The 21221-nt window shown below is 38.0% G+C and overlaps 2 protein-coding genes across 2 annotated transcripts; one reads left to right on the top strand and one right to left on the bottom strand.

Annotated features, from left to right (window-relative positions):
• Positions 1-1707: 1707 nt before the first annotated feature.
• Positions 1708-7671, top strand: LOC144628063 (complex I assembly factor TIMMDC1, mitochondrial-like). The gene is made up of 8 exons (XM_078486117.1): positions 1708-2010; positions 2642-2716; positions 3633-3707; positions 4384-4641; positions 5036-5103; positions 5372-5450; positions 5572-5679; positions 7538-7671. Exons 1-8 carry the CDS (start codon positions 1943-1945, stop codon positions 7626-7628), a joined length of 822 nt encoding a protein of 273 aa, XP_078342243.1. The 5' UTR covers positions 1708-1942; the 3' UTR covers positions 7629-7671.
• Positions 7672-8569: 898 nt separating this feature from the next.
• Positions 8570-11455, bottom strand: LOC144628034 (uncharacterized). Its single transcript, XM_078486087.1, has 4 exons — positions 11359-11455; positions 11155-11286; positions 10762-10844; positions 8570-9301 (listed from the first exon to the last, which is right to left on the bottom strand). The coding sequence occupies exons 1-4, from the start codon at positions 11435-11437 to the stop codon at positions 8693-8695; spliced, it is 903 nt and encodes a 300-aa protein (XP_078342213.1). The 5' UTR covers positions 11438-11455; the 3' UTR covers positions 8570-8692.
• Positions 11456-21221: the final 9766 nt, after the last annotated feature.

The raw sequence follows: 21221 nt of genomic DNA on the forward strand, positions 1-21221 counted from the left end.
CTGTATATAAACTCCGTGTAAGACGGACACCTTTCTAAGACGGACAGCTGGAACTGGTCCCAAGGGTGTCCGCTTTAGAGAAATCGATCTGGATCGATTCTGGATCGATCCAGGGTCGATCCGGATCAATCCAGAATCGATCCGGATCGATCCAGAATCCGATTCTGGATGGATCTGGATCTATCCGGATCGGTACTGAATAGATCCAGATCGATACTGACTGAATGCACTCGGATCGCTTCTGGATCGATCCAGATCGATTTCTCTAAGTTCTGAATAGCGCCAAGCTGTTGATGAATTCAGGAACAGGACAACTTTCTTACATTGGAAGATCTGTCTAATGATAAGTGCTCGCGCACACGCGTAGAGAAATACCGGCTTGTTTTACCGATGTAACAGGTCGATGTAACAAGCATTTCAACTTGCACATGAAAATTTGTATACAACACGCGGGCGGAGACTCTCAGTGACAGAATCTTTTACGTTGACAAGGTTCTTAATTTTAAAAGTTGAAAAAACAAGTTTGATATCAATGGGCTTATAAAATCTTTTTACAAGTTTGTGTACCCTATGTTGTGCTACATTTGAGAACCGTCCAATATAGGGTAACTTGAAGTGTAAGGTCGGCAATTCTTGTTGTTCGACAACGTTTAAAGGTTGTGCGCCGTCCCCTCCCACTGCCTTAGTTATATAACTGTTCAACTTATTTTTAAATAAGGATATAGATTCTTGCGCATGATAACAAACGAATTCTGGATATCATAATGAAAACCTAACCAAGTGTTGTTTATTTTAAAAGCCCTATCAATAAGGGTGTTGACCAGCCCAATTTTGTAGCCGAGGGGTGCAAAACTCAAAAAATTGGTGAGTACACCAATTTTAAAAAACTTCTTGGACCAACTAGAAAACCTAACGGTTCAGTTGGCCTCCATGGGTTAGGGTTGAGCAAAGGGGGTGGGTCATGTAATTTTCAACCCCTATCAGGGGTGGGTCAGTCAGTTTTGAGCCAAAAGGAAGGGGTGGGAAACAAATTTTCGAGCCACCACATTTCCAATTGTTCCGGTCCACCCCCTGGTACTTAATTATTAACCAGCCCCTAACTTAAAAATATAAAAACAAAAAACGTATATTATTTAAAACATAAGAAAGTTTGTAATTTTTTTTAAAAAAATGCTCTGTTAAAAGGTTGCGAGAAAAATTAAGTATGTTATGTTACTGAAAACAAGCCTCAAACACTGTTGATTGTTTTCCACTAAGTGGACAATTTTCTCGAAACCTCCCGCCACCTCAAAACTGCAGAATGATTCAAAAGCATTGTCTCGTAGCTAGTATAAATTGCATACCAAAAACACTTTACACCAAGGCAACTGACACTTCACATTCACGACATCACCTATTTATTGAAAAGGCTCCAACATGCTTTATGACCTCAAAGTTGATAAATTAAAAGACACTTGTTGCCCGTAAGTACAAATTTTCCGAATTTTTCTGCGCTAGGAGGAGAGATGAGCCGTTTCGCGTGGCAATTTTTCCACCGGCCTTTTTTTGGCAGTCTAGAATTTCGCACCATCATGTTGCTTGTTGATGGATTGGTGTGGCTAGCCTGTGAAGGCCGTGTTGACACGCCAGACATGGGGTGCCTGTGGTCGAATTGCACTCCGGGTCGAGGCTCTGTTCAGCTCCAGTTTCCCTAGTCCTTTCGTTCAAGATGGCGTCTCGAAATCGGTGATTTTTCCTGGCGTATGTTTAAAAGCTATATCTGTACATCTTTTACACGCTGACTTCAAAATAAGCTTCGAGATTCGATGCTAACTTAATTCCATAGTATCAGGAAGCATTTATGGGTAGATTTTACGTCGCGTGTTCCTCGAATAATGCCTGAAATTTACCTTGTGCATTTCAAGTCCACGTGAGCAAGTGAGTGGTTTAGAACTTTGTAGAGATGTCTGCACAAGGTGATGAGGATGTTTCACTCTGGGATCGGGTGAAAGGATATTTTGATAAAGACAGGTAAATTACGCTATTTCTGAATCTCATAAATCGAAGCAGAGCGGACCTTGCATTTGTCGGATTTGAAGAACATAACATTATGCACTAAAGGCCTTATAGGCAGATCTACTGTGGACTTCACAAGGTTTTCAAGATTGCAAAGAGTATTCAGCATTCTCAGCTGTTTACTTTGTATTAGGGAAAAGAGTGGCGGAACTAGGAAAACTGAGTGCCCAGCACCCGCCCCCTCCCCCTCACTGAAGCAAGAAGGGGTCCACAGTCACAATCGACCCCTCTTTTTGAAACCACTGGATCCACTATAACAAAGGATAGTGTTATGCTTTGCATAATGTAAAAGCCGTTCTTTTTATTTCTGTGCCTTCCAACCCCCTGGAGCCCAGGGTGCATTCCGTGTTCATGCCAAGTTGACGATATGCCAAGTTTTGCGACTGCGACTGTAAGCCAATACCCTGCTCAATTTTGAAACCCACGTTATAACCTAGGTGGAATGCAGCCTGGCCTAGAGCTTCTCCAACCCAAAGGCCACCCGTTGCTCACTGGTGCATTTGTACCCTGCAGGCATGCCAGCTTTTGTTATGCTAAGGTTCTGCACATATTGTGGCATGAACAATAACATTTTCTTCTTTAATAGAGGTACAGCATCGCAGAATGACGAGCTAGAGCAAGAGAGTGGTTGGCATAGAGTTAAAGCTCTATTTGAAATAAGGTATGTACCGATCATCATCTTCCGATCATACAAAACAAGATACCTAAAAAAAGGTTTTGTGATAAAATAAATATAACCAGCAGAATGCAAATCTCAATTGTCTTATTAAAGCCCCCTCCCCTGTTCCCAGAGCCCCCTTTTTCCTGGTAATAGAAAAATGTTATACCAGTCATATTCACAAGCAACATTGACATACATGTACCATCAGAATATTCCCCCTCCCCCAACAACAAACTTCCCTACATGTACATGTACAGTGGAATCAGGTAGTTCAAGAAACGTTATAGGGTAAAATTACAGTGTTTTACTTAGGAAAGGGAAATGACTCTTGTTTTGAGTTATCAGGAGGTTTGAAAAATCAAAGGTTCAATAAATTGGTATTTAGGGTACCGCGTAACTTGTGCCATTGCAAGGTACATGTAAATATAATTGTACAGATGGTAGTGGGAGACACAGTGGAGTAATTGTTGGCCCACTGGACTCAATCAAAATAATTTAAGCAATCTAGCAATCTGGAAGTAATCTCTGGCCAGGGTCATTGTGTTGTTTTCTTGAGCAAAACCATTTATTATCATAATGTTTCTCTCTGCTCTGAGTATAAATGGCCACTGACATACATACCTTTATGCTGGGTGAGTGAATGGTACCTGGTATACATACCTAACAAAATACTGGAGTTTGAGCTTGGAGCTTGAGTTTACAGGGAGAAGCGATTCTCATAGTTGCTTCATGCTACTGGAACCATGATAAGCTCCTGACCAGTGGTATGGTCACTTAAGGATATCTGCAAATTTTTTTTATTCTGCAGAAATCCAGTGATGTATGAATGCTAAACAGACATGTTAGCTGTTGTAGTTTTATCATGCAGTGTACACATGATATCAACAATGGTGTATTTTTTTATTATAATTTTTAGCGAAACAGTGTCACAGAGAAATGAATATGTAAATAAGAGTCACTGGAGTAAATTTAAAGACTTTCTTAAAATAAGGTATGTGTTATTTTTTTAGTCAGTGTACATTACACAAGTCCCCAAACAACTGAAGATAATTTCGTTGTGTATAATGCTTAGTTTGAAATTTGTTTTTGGTGTATTTTTTTAACCAGTTAAATAGGTTTTTATTTTACATCGATTCTGACATTATGATGAGCTTATTGAAACCAAGAAAAAGGAAAAATTAATAAAAGTCGAACTGGTTTAAAAAAAAAATGGAATTAAAAAACCATTTGACTCATCACCAATAGATGAGTTTGGGGAGGGACTGCCTTAGGATATGATGGAGCCAAGCAAGATTAAAGCTAATGCAAAGGTATCCATGGCAACCCTGAGAGCAGCAACCACCAGGCACAGCCACAGATGGAATCAGTGGAATACTTACCAAATTCAAGTGCTTAACCTATAAAAGGGTGGGAGGTGTGGGAGCAGAAAAGCAGGGCTAAACTTGAGCGTGAGGCCAAACAGTAAACTGCCACTCGGCTAAACCTCACCTAAATTAAATTTAAATCCACATTTAAAAAGTTATCACGATTGATCTATCTGGTTATACAAACTTCAAGTCCTTCAAACAAAACTTTAACTGGCCTAGGTGAATGGTAATTAAAAAAAGAATTTAGCTTTACACTGTCCTTGTGAGTTGAATATCCCTTTCATTTTTTTTTTTTGACAGAGGTGAAGACACAGGATTAAGGCCAGAGATTGAGCACATCAAAACTGTGGTTTACGCTACCACAGCGGTGGCCTTTGTGCTTGGTGGTCGATTTGGCAAACGAATCATAGATGATCACTTTCGTCGACACAACCAGCTGACTGTGTATGATTCTGTCATGCATGCTCAGCGGCAATATCATGCAAAAGTTGTCTTGGGATTTATAAAGTATGGGTGCCGTTGGGGATGGAGGGCTGGTGCATTTGCTGGTGTTTATAGGTAAGCAAAGGTAATCATTTTGAGGGATATCTGGCTTAGAGGAGTTAATGCAGGGTTTGTACTCTGTTGAGCTTTTGAAACTTTCCATGACTTTTCAATGTTTTCCATTGTTTTCCAAATTATAATCTTGATTGCATGTAATGTTTTTACCTTTTTCTTCACAAAAAGTAATCTGCCTTTTTTTATTTTACACAATCAACACCATTTTCCATGACTTTCCATGACCTACACTTAAATTCCATGACCTTGTCAGGGATGTGTACAGCCCCCAAAATGAGCCCAACCCCCAACTGATCCCCAAATTGACCAGCTGTACAGATGTCTGTCTTAGGGAGGTGTTCAAAGTTTAGCCATGCCTGTCATAATTAATATTATTGATCCTGTACATTTTCAGTTTTCTATTGGTTGCAATGGAAGCATTTCGAAACAAACATGACGCACTGAATTATGTAGCCAGTGGAGGTAAGTTTGAACAATTTATTTTAAAAATAATTACCTTATTTACTAACTATGATCTCATGCCAAATTGTTTCATGTCCTGGGAGTACTTTGTCCCCTTCGCAGCCATTGTTTGAGCTCTTTACATGATACTTTCTTCATGTCTTTTCAGGAGCCCATACAACAGCTAAGAAGGAGACTAGGGATCACTTGAATAGACATTACCATAATACATGTATTAAATATTTTATTATTATGCTCATTCATTTGTTGTTTACATGTCACATTACAGCTTCAACAGGTGTTCTGTACAATGTATTTAATGGTTGGCGTAAAATGGTTGTTGGAGCAGCAATAGGCAGTGGTTTAAGGTAGGTATACAAAAATACTACGGTAACCATACTGCAAAATCTCGAAGTACAGTACCAGCAGTACATTATTCAGCAGCACATGTGCAATTTTCCTAATGCAATTTGCTCTTTACATGTTCAGCTTGCCGTTTGGGATACTTGCACAGGCTACGAATGCGATTCTACCAGACGAATATAAACTGAATACTTATACTAACCAAGAGTCACTGAATGACAAAGATCAAGAATGGTAAGACTTACAGTGACGTATGTTGGCAGATTTAAGCTAACGGGTTACAGTGTGGTAAATGCCAGCTACATGTAGATTAATAATGGTAATAGGACTGGAGTGGAGTCCTATTCGGTCTGTAATCATACGAGTGATTAACAAAATCGGACGACTGCGAAGAGGGAGTCCGATTTGTTAATCACGAGTATGATAACAGACAGAATTGGACGACACGAAGTCCTGTTACCAATTAATCAAAACTATAACAAAATTCAAGAAACAAAGTAACAAAATTTACCGGCGAAATGATGAAAAACAACAGTTACACAGGCATGACGCATAAACTGTCCTATTACACTGTCCAGTTACAAGCATGATGCGTACACTGTCCTATTGGTGCTCAAATCGGCCTGCTGATAACCAATCATGTTTGAGAATTTTGTTATAGTTTTGATTAGTAACGGTAATAGGACTAAGTGAAGTGCAATTCAGTCTGTAGTCATTATTGAGTGATTAACAAAATTGAACAACTGCATAGCAGGAGTCCGATTTGTTTAATCACTAGTATGAATACAGACAGAATTGGACAACACAAAGTCCTACTGAATTATCAGTGATGATGGGATAGGTATTTCTGTTTTTTAATGATATTAATGTAAGTAGTTTTATTGTAAATAGTCGTGCATTTTTAACATGAGCCCCTGGCTCGGGAGATTGGGCAACCACTCCCAACGTCAACGACTCTAAATAAAATACCATACCATACCAATTAATCATAAGTGTGACAAAATTAGAGGAAAAAATCAGACAAAGCAAAGCCTGTTGAGGATTTATCATTCCCTTGACAAAAACAAAAACAAATAAAGAGCATGAGTACACAAACCTTGTCATTGGACATTTTAGTTGCACACACTTCAGAAACAGTGATGTAAAACCATTTTATCGAAACACTGAACTTTCGAATCGTTTTGCCGAAAGCGAACGTGCTTTTATTTTTGCTTTACGCATGTTCAATTGTGATGCTAAGAACCAACCAGATTCCATAATTTTGTTATAGTTATGTGTAACAAAGCTACAAGCCCTGTTGATATTGTTTCAGGCTAAGAGAACTCTATCCCTCCTTTAATCAGTATATCAGACGAGTGTAGTTAACTGTCAGTGGGCATTGATTCAGACTAAGAGATGTGTATCCCTGTTTTTATCAGAATGTGTGGTTCCAGAAAATGTCCATACTCTACTTCCACAGAAGGGATTGGAAATTCCTGGGGGTGGGAGGGTCTCAGAGACCAAAAACTTTGGAAATGTATGAAGATTAATTGGAAATTCCAGAGAGGTGGGGTCTTTGGAAAAATCCCTTCCATGGGGGGGGGGGGGGGGGGGGGGAGGTATGGATAGTTTTTGGAACTACTCATTATGAGATGAGTGTGGTAAATGCAAGCTAGAAGTTTTTCAAATTTAGTTTGGAACCCATTGACTATTGATTCAGACTAAGAGGTGTCTATTGCTGCTTTGATCAGTGTACCAGTGTGGTAAATGTAAGCTACAAATGTAGTAGATCAACAAAGTTACTCAGTGGCTATTGATTTAGACTAATAATTAGTCTGGTGTACTGATCAAAGTGTAGAAACAAAACTAATTATTAGTTTTGTTTCTCCACTTTATTCAGTGCGTCAGTGTTGAGTCGTTAATAGGTAAGTGTGGTCTACCAGATTGATTCAGGCTAAGAGAAGAGTGCCCAATAAATTAATTAGTTTTCCATTGTTTGTTTGCCAGTCCCTTTTTCCCTGTTAGATTCTGAGCCTTCCAGACTTACTCTAATTAGAAAGTAGTAATCATTTTGTAAAAATAATTTTTAAAATTTTATTACATAATTTATCAGGAAACAACAGTTGAAAGCCACCAGTTCATTCATTGAATCCATGGAAAAAGATCTTGATGAAGACGCTGAATTGAAAGATGAAGATAGATGACAGACTGATATTAAGTTTGTTTCAATCTGCAATCTTTTAAATAACTAAATAAATTCAACGTCTTAGACGACTTGAGAAACAACTGTCTGAACAGTGACCAGTCAAACCGTGTCAGATAAAGTGGAAAATTCCATTATGCAATTAGCTTATAACCCCTGAAAAGCCTGTACTGTAAAGTTGATTTCGTTGAAAACTTAGATCATCAGGTAAACAGTTATCTGTAAGTGAGTAACTGTACCACTGTCACTTCAGTTCTGGCCTTTACCTCGTTGGGGGAAATGGGCTGGTACCACTTTTAGTTTGGATAAAAACTAAAATAAAATTAGTATTATTTACATATTTTTTCTGACTGACAGTGTTTACTTGTGACATAGGCATAACCCAATGAGAACAACAAAAAATAGAAAATTGAATGAACTGCAAGAATAAAGGGAAGAAATACACTTGTTCTACCTTTTAATTATTGTGCTTGCACTAAGGGCTTGATCACAGGTTACTAAATGTCACTTGGCCATGCTCATTAACTTATGCTTGCTTTGTGTTTGCTTATTAATTTAACAAGTGAAAACCAACCATTGGTTAGGAAGAAAGAGATGATTTGATATCAATCAATAAATCATTAACAGATTTTCTTTACCTATTTTTTTTACAAGGTCCTGAATACACCCATCGATTCAGTTTGATATACTATCTGTTAAAATTAAAATTGGTATGAATCATATTTTTTTATTGTTCACAGCTACACATTGTTTTAAATTAATTAGCTTTGATTACTGGTAACTTTTTCTTACATGACTGTATATACTGGAAAGGTGTGTTACTGCTGCAGCCCAGAAAAATATTCATCAATCATGTAATTGATAATCTGTTATTTAGTCAGTTTGACATTAGATTACTGTCACAATAGTAATAACATAATTATTAGGGTTTTTGAAGTGTACCCTTGGAGAAAATGTAATAAAAAGTTTAAATCCTATTACTCAGAAGAATAAAAACATTAAAAAAAAATTATAAATGTACTGGTAATAAGAACATTTATGGGGAACAGTGGTTCCACTCAGCTTCTATTGCGAATCTCCTGGAGACATTATAGATCGTGGTGATTGATTTTCTTGTGGGCTTTGAACAGCTACATTTTGGAATTTCCTTTTCAAAGCCAGAGTTATCAAATCAGAAGTGTCGCTATCAGACATGCGCCTCTGTCGTTTGAACGGTGTCCCACCAGGAGAACGTTTAAAAGGCGTGCTTCGTAGCTCAGATCTACACCCATTTCTGATGCGCTTGAGGAGTTCTTCATTTGTTTGATTTTGTGGTGTACTTGGGTTGTTCTGCGTAGTTGACATGCTTCTCTTCTTTAACAGATTTCTAGAGTCTTTTTCTGTTGTTGGTTTGTTTGTCGTGAGTGAAGTCAGAGGGGGTGGTGGAGGGGGAGGTGGTATCAGCATTTGTGGGGGTGGGGGTGCAGTAGGAGCTTCAGGTGATTTGTCAACACCTGTGCATTTCTTTGTAATCTCTATGTTATTTCTACTGCAGTATTTGCCGATTTGATGGTACATCTTTGCTAAATTTCGCTTCAAAATGGCTTCATTTGGCTTGTTGAAGCTGAAAGTACCCAGGGTTTCAAGAACTTGATAAAGTTGCTTCATCTGATTATTCTTGGCTTGTTCATTCTCCTGTTTGTTGGAAAAGAGAAGTTGTAAATAAGAAAAGCTTGTAGAGTATATCTCTGTTGACAATAAAAACAATATTATAAAATTACAAATACCGGCAAGCATGCAAGGACTTCTTGTAAAGAGATACAAAAATTCCTTTATACCAAAGGTATTTTACTAACTAAAGGTTAAAAAACACAAAAATAGTAGCAATAACCCAAAAGCCTAGGGATAAACTTATGCCCCTCATACTGTTGACATGGTTAAGTCAAACGTTTTCCCCACGAAAAAAGATTAAAGTGCCAATATGATACCCCCTTCAGAAATAACCTGATTATTCTTAGCCTCATCAGAAAAAAGCCAACTTTCCCCCTAACCCCTTCAGAAATTTAAGATCAAAGAATGCCGACAGAGGAGGTGGGGGTATAAAATAGAATGACCCTGAGGTGATATAAGACCGATGCCATTGCGTGGCCCTGAAGTACCTTCAGCCCCCTTCCCTTAGAGGAAATATCCAGTGCAGAGATCCCTTAAATGAAGGTCAGAACTGTGCTCTAACAGAGCCTGGGTGCCACAGGAGTCTTACTTTTGTCTTTGGGCAACTTGAATACCGTATTTACTCCAATAAACGCCGCGGCGCTTATTAAATTTTCCACGCCTTAAGTGCGGCGCTTATTCGAGGGCAGCGCTTATTTGAGGGCGGCGCTTATTTATAATTTGGACGCCGTAAAGAATTTAATCTTTTACATTAATTAAAAATAGCGTCTTTTAATTGTCAGTATTTTGTCTCTTACGGAAGAGAGAAGTGGCGCTAGCTGTCCTGGCAAAGATCGCGGCCTTTTTTTGATGGAATGACATGTCCAAGTTTGTTTTAGAGTTGCTTTGTTGGGCTGTTTTTAGTTAAACAGAATTTCACAAATAAGTGCCGCATCGGGACTGCAGCGCTTATTCGGGGGCGGCGCTTATTAACTTTTTTGTCCCAAATGCGGCGCTTATTTGAGGGCGGCGCTTATTCGGGGGCGGCGCTTATTCGAGTAAATACGGTAACTTTGCTCTGCTTTACAGCAAGGCGCCCAAAAGTGTGACCACTTTTAATTTATTCACATTCTTTCGTGCAGCTTTCATCCAATCAGAAGTCAACTGCAAGCTATCCACGGCTTTTGATTGGATTAAATCTGCACGAAAGAATGTGAATAAATTAAAAGTGGTGACACACTTTTGGGCGCCTTGCTGTAAGAGCTGGGCACCCAAGAATTCTTACATAATAGCCTGCGCCACAGACGAAACTAAACCCTTGGTTAGATTACATCCGCGACACAGGCTATTACATAAGAGCCTTCGGGCACCCTGCAATTATTCTTAGATCAAACTTTGAAGGTCTATAGGAGCTTTAAAAATGTGGTCCACAGTAACAAAAACAAAGTGCTTCACATAAAGTTTAATAAACCGGAAAGAAGCTTTAGCGCCATATATAATAATACCTCTTCAATTTGTTGTCGAAGATTTCTGTCTTTCTCAGTCACTAAGGCCAGCCATTCTTCCTCAAGGCAGCGGCATTGATCAGCTGTGGAGAGCCAGTGTAAACATAATGTTTTAAAGTGTTATCACTGATAAACATATTTTACGGTAATTTCATTGTTGACTCTCTTAATTCCCTAGGTTTCTTCACAGTTTTAACAGTTTTAGCAAAAGATACTTTGTAAAATTTTATCATTGGAAGACCTTAGAGCTCCAAATGAAAAGAGAGCCATTGCATTGGCTTGGATTTTTGATCGTTTAATTTTGTATTCTTTTCAACCCCTCGAGTTTCGATTACTAAACTTTATTGATCATTGGCAGACAAACAAACAGTTATTTATTTAAGGAAAACTCACCTTCATCTTGGCACTGCTCGTAAAGTTGTCGTATTTCTGCGCTTCTACGTTCTAGAATGTCGTTTATGATCTTGTGATCACGAGTTAATTGTAGCTCAGCTTGCCATGGGTATTCGTTACTAGTATTTGAGGCTGAAAGTCACCAAAACAAATAAACTTTTGCAATCTATAATGGACCATCACATTATTGCGAAGTTTTGTTACCTTTTTGCTGTGGATTATTTCGATTTTCGCATAAAACAGAAGCAAGCTGAAGAACGCTATGTTTTGAATCGGCGGCCATGTTGAGAACACTTTCGAATTTCCCGGCTTTTGATTCTGATTGGTGGATTAGCCAGTTCGGTACCAAGCCCTCGCGCTGTTCCGAACTCTTCCCAATCCCTCACGATCATTAAATGTGCAGTTTTCAATCAATAATTTTAAAACAGTATTTAAAAAAATAAAAGTCCTAAAAATTGGGGGCCGGGGAGCGAGTACGACAGATAGAGGGTAGTGAAGATCCTGTCCAACAGCCGATTCTTGTTGCTCAAAATGATGGGGTGGGGGTGCAGTGTAACTTCATCGAGTCCAATACATCTACAGGGCCAGAGCTTGTGGTAGTTGTACTTGTCGATCAAAATACTGGCCATGAAATAAAATAAATTTGCGCTATTTTGCCTGTGGAACTAGCAATAGCACAGCCCAGCATTTCTCATAATGGTTTAAAAATTATGTAGCGCCATTTTTTTTAAAAAAAGCCTCCGTCCTTTTAGCCTCCTACGCAGTCGATTTTTATAGGAGCGAGGAGTGAAACACGATCGCCCCTAAAAACGACTGCGTGGGAGGCTACCGTTCTTTCGGCGTTCTATATATGGTAGAATTTGCGTCAACGGGACTAATTTATTAATTCGGAACTTTTTTTTTTTTTTTTTTTTTTTTTTTTTTTTTTTAAAGGTTGTGTAAAAAGGCAGCCAAAGGGCTGATGTGGACCTACTATACTAAAAATTAAGAATTACATTTGTAAAAATTTTACATTTATAAATTTAAAACTAGCACACTAACTAACACTAAGATAAAAAGAAGAGAAATTTACATACATCATTAAAAATATAATAGATTAAAAATTAAAAATATATAAAATCATCCTTTTTATTAGCGACTACTGTTGCCCCCTTGTCAAATGAAAAATTGTCTATAATTGTCTCCTATATCAGTTAGGAGCAATTAAAATTAGGTTCGGAAAGTGTCGGTAAGGAACAAACCGTCTTTGTTTCTCATTAACTTAAAAAAGGAACAATGCCTCTTCAACATTGGTTAATTGTGGATCCGCAGAAATATCTGGTAATTGAATTTAATTAGCCTTATTTCTGTAAGTAAAATAAATTTTACAGTTCGAAGTCTCTCGTCGTCAAAGTTCGCCTGAACAGACCGTACTGACAACCACTATCGATCGCTCAGCACATTGGGATTCGATTCAGATCAGTCCTCGATCGGTAAAGGTAAGATTTACAATCTTATAAAGAAAACTGGTTTAGCCACAAATTACAGTTACGGCCGATCAACTGAGGTACTGATTGAAGTATCTATATACTATCGCCCTTGAGGATTTTTTCTTCACATAGGCTATAGCAATGCTAACGGTGTATCAAATCATGCCATTTCTGTTTCTTCAGTCTTCTGTTGCTTCTACCAAATCTTTCTCTGGGCCGAGTGAAAAGAAAAAACCCCGAATAATTTGAATCTCAAAGCGGCAGATCTTTTTGTTTTATTTTCGTCCCACAAAATTTAGAGTAATATTTCAATGGACGGTAAATATAGAAATTATGGTTTAAGCGATCCATTTTCTGTAACATTCGTAGCGAAAAAATATTTCAGAAGTAATTTGATTTCGCGTGTTCCCTTTAGAAAAAAACGCCGGAGCGAAAACATAAAGAATACGCGATGAGGGCAAAAAATAATCAATCATTTATCAAAGTAAATTAGCAAAGCGTTCTTGAACATAGTGTTAACATCGCTAGATACTCAAGGCCATTGATAGATTCGCGGGAAAAAAATTATCCTGAAGAATGTATGAATAAACAGCCAAGCTAACCTTTTCAGCATTAGTTCTGGGATAACTTGAATACTAATGTTCATCGTAAAAAAAAATGATTGTCAGGCTTTCTTCCGTTGCGCAATTTCGACACTTCTTTGATCGAGTTCCTTAACATTTATGTAGCAGCAAAAATGTAAACGGCTACCAATATTTATCACTAGACTGAGATCAGAGTTTTATTAAATTAACTTTCAATACAGATAAACCACTGAATCAATGGTCACACGACACATTTCCACGGTCTGGCCGTCTTCGCTGCGCGCAACCTTCCCTATACAGTTAGTATGTCACTTGCAATTGTGTTTGAGTGTGATCACACTCCCGGCACTTGAAACAGGAGAAAAAATAAAAAAAAAAAAAAAAATAATTTGTATAGTAATTCTTCCCTCCCCTTTAGCGTTCAAAGTTGTATAGTGTCAGGAGCCCATTACTTTTTTTGGTTTTTTTTTTTTTTTTTTGGGGCCCTGGTCAGTCCGGAAGATACCCATATCTGGAAACACGATGACGTCATAATTTTTCAAAATGGCGCCCACTTCAAGGGACAATATGGTGGGAGAGATTTTTGCGTGGAAAAAACTATGTTACTGCTGCCTGTTTTGCATCATTGTTAAACATGGTAAGGGGAGGGAGAATCTTTATTTCTTAGCATTCGCAACGATTTGCAAGGTTACTGTTGTTCAAATAGCTGTCCCAAGGAATTATCACTCTAAGAGGCTTCTTTTTTTTTTTTGGGGGGATTGTAGCCTACAAACACACCTTAGTGGGGTTTAGAGCGGAAAAAAGATCGGCGAGCGGAGCGCTGTCTGGGTACGAAGACCTCCTTTCTTCACGAAAAAAGGGGAAAAAAAAATGGGGGAAACCTGCTCGGCTTTATAGCTTTGGGTTTGCGCAACTGACACTCCCAACAGTTACCGCCGTTATTTTTTTTTTTTTTTTTTTTTTTTTTTTTTTTTTTCCTCGTCCCCAGGGCGCTTTTCCTTCAGAACGGGAGGGAAAAGCGCCCTGGGGACGGTGGTTGCACAGGCTAATCAATAGAACCCCTTGTTTGCAAAAGTCTTTCTACCAACGCAATGTGAACTTAACCATCCTACGTAAACAGTTCCATAGAAAGTGTAGCATGGAAAGTAGATTAAATGCTGGATTATCTCATGCCAGCCGGTCACGTAATTTGTAATGTATCAAAGTTGCAATCGCAATCAATAGGCTATGCTTAGCATCGTTATTTCGTTCCCGGATTGTGGAATTAAAAAGTATCTTGGAAAAGTTTGATTACAGAAAAGGATAGTACACACTGCTCTAACCATATGAACATGCATTCAAATGCCGCCACGTTTTCTTGGAGTTTTTAAGTTTGCCGCTGTACTCTGAAATCACGGCCTCATCACATATTAAACCAAATGAATTCAACTGGCTTGGGACCAATAAATATAAGAGATATGCTATCAAATGTCAACTGTTTCCTTCAGTCTAAAAACCCAATAGGGGAGGCGTTCAAACACCCGATTTTCGCTTCAAAATACTGCTCACTTTGGTTGGCAGATAATTTCGGAGAAGTGAGACTAAAACAGCCTTGCAGTCTTGTTTGTTAAATAATTTCGGGCCTTTTGAGTGGGAGCTTGGTAACTTTTCACGTGATGAATGACGTCATTATGTATGTCATAACCACCCCAAAATATGCCATTGAACAAAAAATAACAAATTATAAATCTGATCCTGAAGTCAGCTGCGTTTTAAAGATCTAAAGTTATTTCATTTTTGCCTGAAATAGCTTTTGAGTTGAGCGCTTCACAGAATCACTGGCTGCTAGCTTACGAACGAAATTTTGTAAGTACCATAACTTCTCCCTTATCGTTGTACAGGTTCGAAATATTAGTATACCATGAATGACGAGCCTTCCCACTTCAGTAGCTCACAGCTGTTTTTTACGATTACCTGATCATGCTAAATCGAAATTCACCAGTCAGTTTTATCATTCTTTTTTGGTGCGTGGGGCATCGGTTAATTTTCCGACATAATTAAGAACTTGTGAATGCTATATTTCGTATCATGCTCGATTCATCTCTCCCGTCTATTTACTCCGCCATGTTGACTGAGACCGACCCGGATAAAAAGGGTTCGTTCAAATATCTTCTTCGAGAACAAGAGACGTCTCAAAGGCTCCCATTAGTGAATAAACTCAACTTAAAGTTTTCAACGGTAACTAAAAAAGCCAGCACTGTTAAAACTAGAATTTTCCTAAAACGTAGCAACATTAGAGCCCAAATCAGCTGTGTTTTTCTCAGTTTCAAGGACCGCTTTTCAGAGGAATTTGGAACTGTTGCTAACTGAAAATTTATCTATGAAAACGAACGAACAGTGTTCGTCGGTTATTAAATTTTTGAACTGAAAAAAAAAATGGCTTAATAAGCAGTAGCTCATTTTTGATTTAAGAATGATATTTTTGCCCTAATGAACGTCGCCTTAGACTTAATTTCCCTTCGAAGGAAGGAAGGTTAAATAGAAAAACAAACGGTTGTTTTTGGTTAAAAATCAATGTTTACCTAAAAGACCGAAAACAGATCATGAACCAGATGAATCAAATCAGTAGGTACATTAGATGCCCTGCAAAAGGTGATTGCGATCTGGGTTACATTCTAAAGCAACAGTAGAAACGAAAAGCGAAATATTTCTACCTGTGGAGGTGTTTTTTGGTTGTATCGGCACCTGCATGCATAATAATTATGCAAGGAAACATTATATAACAAGTGCTTATATAACATCTCGATGTGATTGTGTTAACCGTGCGCGCCTCGCTCGGTCCCAGCTCACGCGACCATTTTTTTCCCGCTCGCTCTTTTCCGTAGCCTGCGAACGCAGACGTATTTCCGGTTGTCGTTTCTAACTTTTCGGTGGAGAGAAACGACAATTAACCGGAAATACGTCTGCGTTCGCAGGCTATCTTTTCCGCTTCTCGTCTTTCTCGTACTCTAGAATTAACAGACCAGTCTGAACGAGATCGTGAATGAAACATTTTACTAACTGTGCATGTAAAACTGTTGGTAGGTCGCGTCTTCAAACAAAAACGGATACGTAAGTGTGGACGGGACCCAAGTCTTTCTTTGACAGTAGTCCACTAGTCCCTGAACTCTCTCCCTTCCGCGCGCCTATTTTTAGTAGCCTGCCAACGCAGAAGTTTTAAGATCAATGGGTCGGCTGTACGTTTCTCTCTGCCGAAAAGTAAATGTGAAAAATGGTTGTACATGTACCCAGTTCTTGCTGACAAGTTCACCGACATGTCAATTTCTCATGTGTAAAAAGATACGTTTTCCTTCAAGTTTTACTTGTTGCTAGTACAAAATTTGGGGGGGGGGCGACTAGGGGAAGGGGGTAAACGACAAAAAGTTTTGAATTTCCTTGACATATCCTGTGGCATACGAAGAGCTGAGTTCAGTGTTAGAAGGAAAACTTCGTTATGTCGAGAAAACCTAAACTAAACAATTACAAAAAAAATAAAAATAATAATAATCCGAAAATAGCCGTTTACAGTAGGGCTTTTCAACACAGACTTGTTATGTTCTACCGCGCATTTGAGAGGAAAAAAAGAAAAATTTCAAAGGGAAAAAGTGCTTTCATGTGCAGAATTTAACAGTTCGTATTCAGATTAAATCTTTTTTCTTCCGAACACGCAATAACTTAACAACGCCATTTATTAACAGCTCTGAGTGGTATTGTGTCTAGACTTCTAAATGAACGGACAATTTGTGAAAAAGATCTAAGACAAAAGAAAAATATCAAAAATACTCAGATAACAATGATAGACTGCGAAATAAATAATAAAATTTGTGAGGTAAACCATGCAAATCGTTGCCTTAGATTGTTTGGTAGTTTCAATTTTCACATCAGCGTAGCACAGTGAAAAACTACGAAAATTGTAGAAGCTTAGTTTAATAACGAAAACGGCGCCTTGAATTACGTGCATTTTAATACGCGCACTGTGTGTTTCTTTTAATAATCACAAGGCGAAACGATGTGTAATTAGTAGGAACACAGCACGTTAAACAAACAAAGACATAATCTCAAACGATTCAAACAAGTATATTGTTCTTGGATATTTGGTTGTCTAGAATTGTGGCGCGTTAAGACCATTCGCGGTCGTTTTCTTTTTCGCCATTTTGAAAGGGTGCAAACATGGCACGAAAGGTAATGTTTTTATGGGACACTTCGAAGTTGCGCAAGCTTTGCTGGGTATGTTTGTCGTCAGATTCTTCTTAACTCACTTGAATACTAGTTATATTTAAGGTCATTGCCCTGTATTGCATTGCGCATCTTTACTGTGCAGAATTTTACGCGTAATTAGGGCGCGCACATCAACAAAATGGCGGCTTTTTTCTTTGCGGCTTAGACCGCGAGAGAAGTAAATTGTCGCTTTCTCGTAAACGAGTATGGTGAACTATCAATTTTTTCTCATATTTTGGGTGTAGCGATCAAATTCTTTCTGTAAAATGAAAACAGATCAATTCCTATGTTTGAAAAATAAATTATCGCTATAAAGGTGTACTTTGCCAGTACTCGCAGAGGAATTATAAAGGAATTATATGGAATATACAAGGTCTTCCTGCTCCTAAACGAATGTGGTGATCCCCCTTTTTATTTCAAAATTTAAGTTCCCTTAAAGTAATAAACCAGTAGGCGAAGTTTGGTTAAAAAGCTATGTTCAGTTTTATTTCGGGGCAGTGACCTTAAAACACTTTAACGAGGGAGTTAATAGATTCTCGGATACGACGGATATGGTTTAAAAAAGCGCACTGGATTGCGGACTTTTGTGATAAACTGTGCGAATTCGCAGACTTTCAAAAGACGGCGAATCGCGGATCAACTGAAAATTTTGACCCGGATTCCAATCCGGACTTTGCCTTTCTTTAATTAAGTTCGGATCATGAATCCTTAACGAAATTCAGATAGACCTTGGTCGGAATGTTGGGTTTCCCGGTCCATAGTTTTGCAAGGTGTAATGCATTATGCATATGTTGTTTTACATAACGGTGTATAACGTTAACGTCACGGCCTTCGTTTGACCAAGCAATGATAGGAAATTTGTCGATAAAGCAACATCAAACAAACATGACTGGCCGTTGCACTGCAAAACAGCGAATTCTGCGTTTGTAAATACATTTTTGGTGCTTTTCTACTGTGGCAAATTGTAATTTTGAATCAGTTCTTTTGATTTGATCCTCGTAAAGAAAACTTTTCAGTATCTCTCCTGACCAACTATCATAATTTTTTTAACACAAGTTCTGAAAAAACTGATTGCACATCAAGTTTATACTTGACGATTTTCTTTACTTTTTGCTTGGAAAAGCCAAGAGACAGAATATCTTATTTTTATACATGCTTTTGTTAGGGCGCTATTGCGTATATAATCACTTATTTTAGCAAAATTTGAAGAATTTGTTGACATTCCTTCTAAGGTCTTCTATTTATCAGTTGAATTATACAGACTTTCTTTTTTGCAACATCATATTGTCGCGATTTTATCACCGAAAAAAAAAACGCGAAAATTTGATGTCGCCAAAATTCCATGTAATAGATTGATGTTAATTGTCCACTAACGTTGTTTCCATTTCATCGTATTTGTTCGTAAAATAAATTTATTAACGAAGGAAAACGTTGCCTCGATCCCCTGGTATCCATTTGATATGAGGGTAGATCAAGAGAAACTTTTCATTCATAAAAAGATGAAGCAAAGTTGTTTCGCTGTCTCGCGCCTTTCCGACTGGAGGAAGCTAGTAAAATTTAAGTGACGTCTGTTGGCAGGCCACGAAGAGAATTTTGCTACATCACAACGAAACTTCAATCATTGTTAAACAGATGACGTTCCGAACGTTTTCGTCCTTCGTTCTAACTTATTACAAACTAAGCGATTTTGTTTTTTATTTTTTTCGACATCAAATTTTTGCGACTTTATTTGCCGAAAAACAAAACAAAACAAAATTTGATGTCGCCAAAATTTCATGTAATAGATAGATGTTAATTGTCGATTATTTGCTCGTGAAATAAATGTGTTAATGACCCCAAACGTTGTCCAATCCCCTGGTTTCCATTTGATACGAGTCGATCAAGAGAAACTTCTTAATAGGCGTAAGAAGATCAGGCAAAGTTGTGTCGCTCTCTCGCGTCTTTCCGACTGGAGGAAGCTAGTAAAATAGGCCAGTGACGTTTGCCGGTTCGCAGGCCACAAAGAGTATTTTGCTACATCACAACGCAACTACAGTCATTGTTATAAACCGAAAAATCTCGTGATAAGTTGTTATATTAGTCCATCGGTCTCCATACAGATGACGTTTCAAGCGTTTACGTCTTTCCCTCTAATTTTAGAAAATAAGCGATTTCTTTTTTGCACAAAAAATTTTCGCTACCTAAACGAAAACAAAACAAAATTTGATGTCGCCAAAATTTCATGTAATAGGAAGATGTCAATTGTCGACTATTTGCGCGTGAAATAAATTTATAAACGTCGGCAAACGTTGCCTCAATTCCCTGGTTTCCATTTGATATGAGTCGATCAAGGCGAGAAACGTCTCATTTACAAGAAGATTACACTCTTTTTTTCTATAAGAATATACTTTATAAGAAATCGAGGCTGAAACTTGCGAAAGTTTAAAGAATATTATAAGAATAAACCCGAGACGGAGATTTTGAAAAGAATAAAATTTTGTGTGCTGAAAATTTGTAAGTACAATACAATAATATGTTTCAACAAAAACGTATAAAATTTTTTTTTTCTCTAAACGGCAAATCTGGCCAAAAAAGACAAAAAAAAACAAAACAAAAAAAACACCTCTTTCTACAAAAATTTATACACCAAACCTTTCCAACACACCCCACGGCTAAAGAATATTTTCAGCCTAAAATCGACAGAAAAATAAGAATATTTAGCCTGAGGCCGGAAAAACAATATCCTAATTGAAAAAAAAGAGTGTATTTTAAGTTGTTTCGCTGTTCTTTTAAGCGCCTAGTGCTACGCGACTTCCCGACTAGAGGACGCTAGTAAAAAAGTGATGACGCATGTTCGCAGCTCACAAAGAGTATTTTGCTACATCACAACGGAACTTCAATCATGTAATGTTATAAACCGAAAAGTCTTAAAAGTTTTTAATCCATAGGTCTCCATACAGAAGACGTTTCAAGCGTTTATGTCCTTCCAGCGTCGTTCGAAATTTAAGCGGTAGGTATTCAACAACCTTATATTAACTACCGTTTGATAATAATCCATATTTTACGAAGTGATCTTTTTCGACTTGTGCAACGCTACGAGGTGGCTTCTAGTTCACACAAATTTATATAAAAGCTTTAATTAACCAACTTGTCAGTTTAATGAGCATTGCAACGAACAAGCGCATTTGAATTTCAGTTTTTTTTTGTGTTTAATAACTTTTCTCGGTCTCGAGTCGAACAAGTTCGAAAATCAGAGCAATGTCGGTATTAAAGCGGACTGATTGGGTGAGAGACAACAGAAAGGGGTCTGTGATATTAAAATCGTGACATAAAATAGCTCCTTGTACAAAAGGCTTAGAGTTGTCCTTCTTATTTGTTAATTCGGCAAGCGCCCCGTGAGATGGAAGCGAAAAAAGTAAGGTAGGCGAACTGAGAGACAACAGAAAGGAGTCCTGCATATTAAAATCGTGACATAAAATAGCTCCTTGTGCAAAAGGCCTGAAAGGCTAGAGTTCTCCCTCTTTAATATCTGTCAATTCGGCAAGCGCCCCGTGAAAAGCGAAAAAAAAAGCGAGGTAAAAAAACGCGCGCGACTCACCCACGAATGTCCGCGCGGCCGTTTTTTTTTTGCTTTTTCCGCGTCTTGTTCGTAGAACTAAGGAAGGGAAGAGGGACTGTTTGTAGACTACTTGTGCAAAGTCTCAAGTACTTTAAAAGTTATTTTAATCGGCCTCGTTCAATAATAAATGCATGCAAGATTATAGTACTCACTAAAAATAGTAACGGTAGACAAAAGATT

The sequence above is a fragment of the Oculina patagonica genome, chromosome 10 (assembly GCF_052425735.1).
Source record: "Oculina patagonica isolate OP01 chromosome 10, crgOcupat, whole genome shotgun sequence".
NCBI classification, from domain to species: Eukaryota; Metazoa; Cnidaria; class Anthozoa; order Scleractinia; family Oculinidae; genus Oculina; species Oculina patagonica.

Bases quoted from the DNA above. Each gene is read 5' to 3' on its own strand.
- LOC144628063 (XM_078486117.1), top strand. From the start codon at position 1,943: ATGTCTGCACAAGGTGATGAGGATGTTTCACTCTGGGATCGGGTGAAA. The intron at 2,717-3,632 runs GTATGTACCGAT...TATAATTTTTAG, and splicing joins AAAGCTCTATTTGAAATAAG to CGAAACAGTGTCACAGAGAA. The intron at 5,451-5,571 runs GTAGGTATACAA...TTACATGTTCAG, and splicing joins GCAATAGGCAGTGGTTTAAG to CTTGCCGTTTGGGATACTTG.
- LOC144628034 (XM_078486087.1), bottom strand. From the start codon at position 11,437: ATGGCCGCCGATTCAAAACATAGCGTTCTTCAGCTTGCTTCTGTTTTA. The intron at 11,287-11,358 runs GTAACAAAACTT...GGTGACTTTCAG, and splicing joins AAATAATCCACAGCAAAAAG to CCTCAAATACTAGTAACGAA. The intron at 10,845-11,154 runs GTGAGTTTTCCT...GGCTCTCCACAG, and splicing joins CGAGCAGTGCCAAGATGAAG to CTGATCAATGCCGCTGCCTT.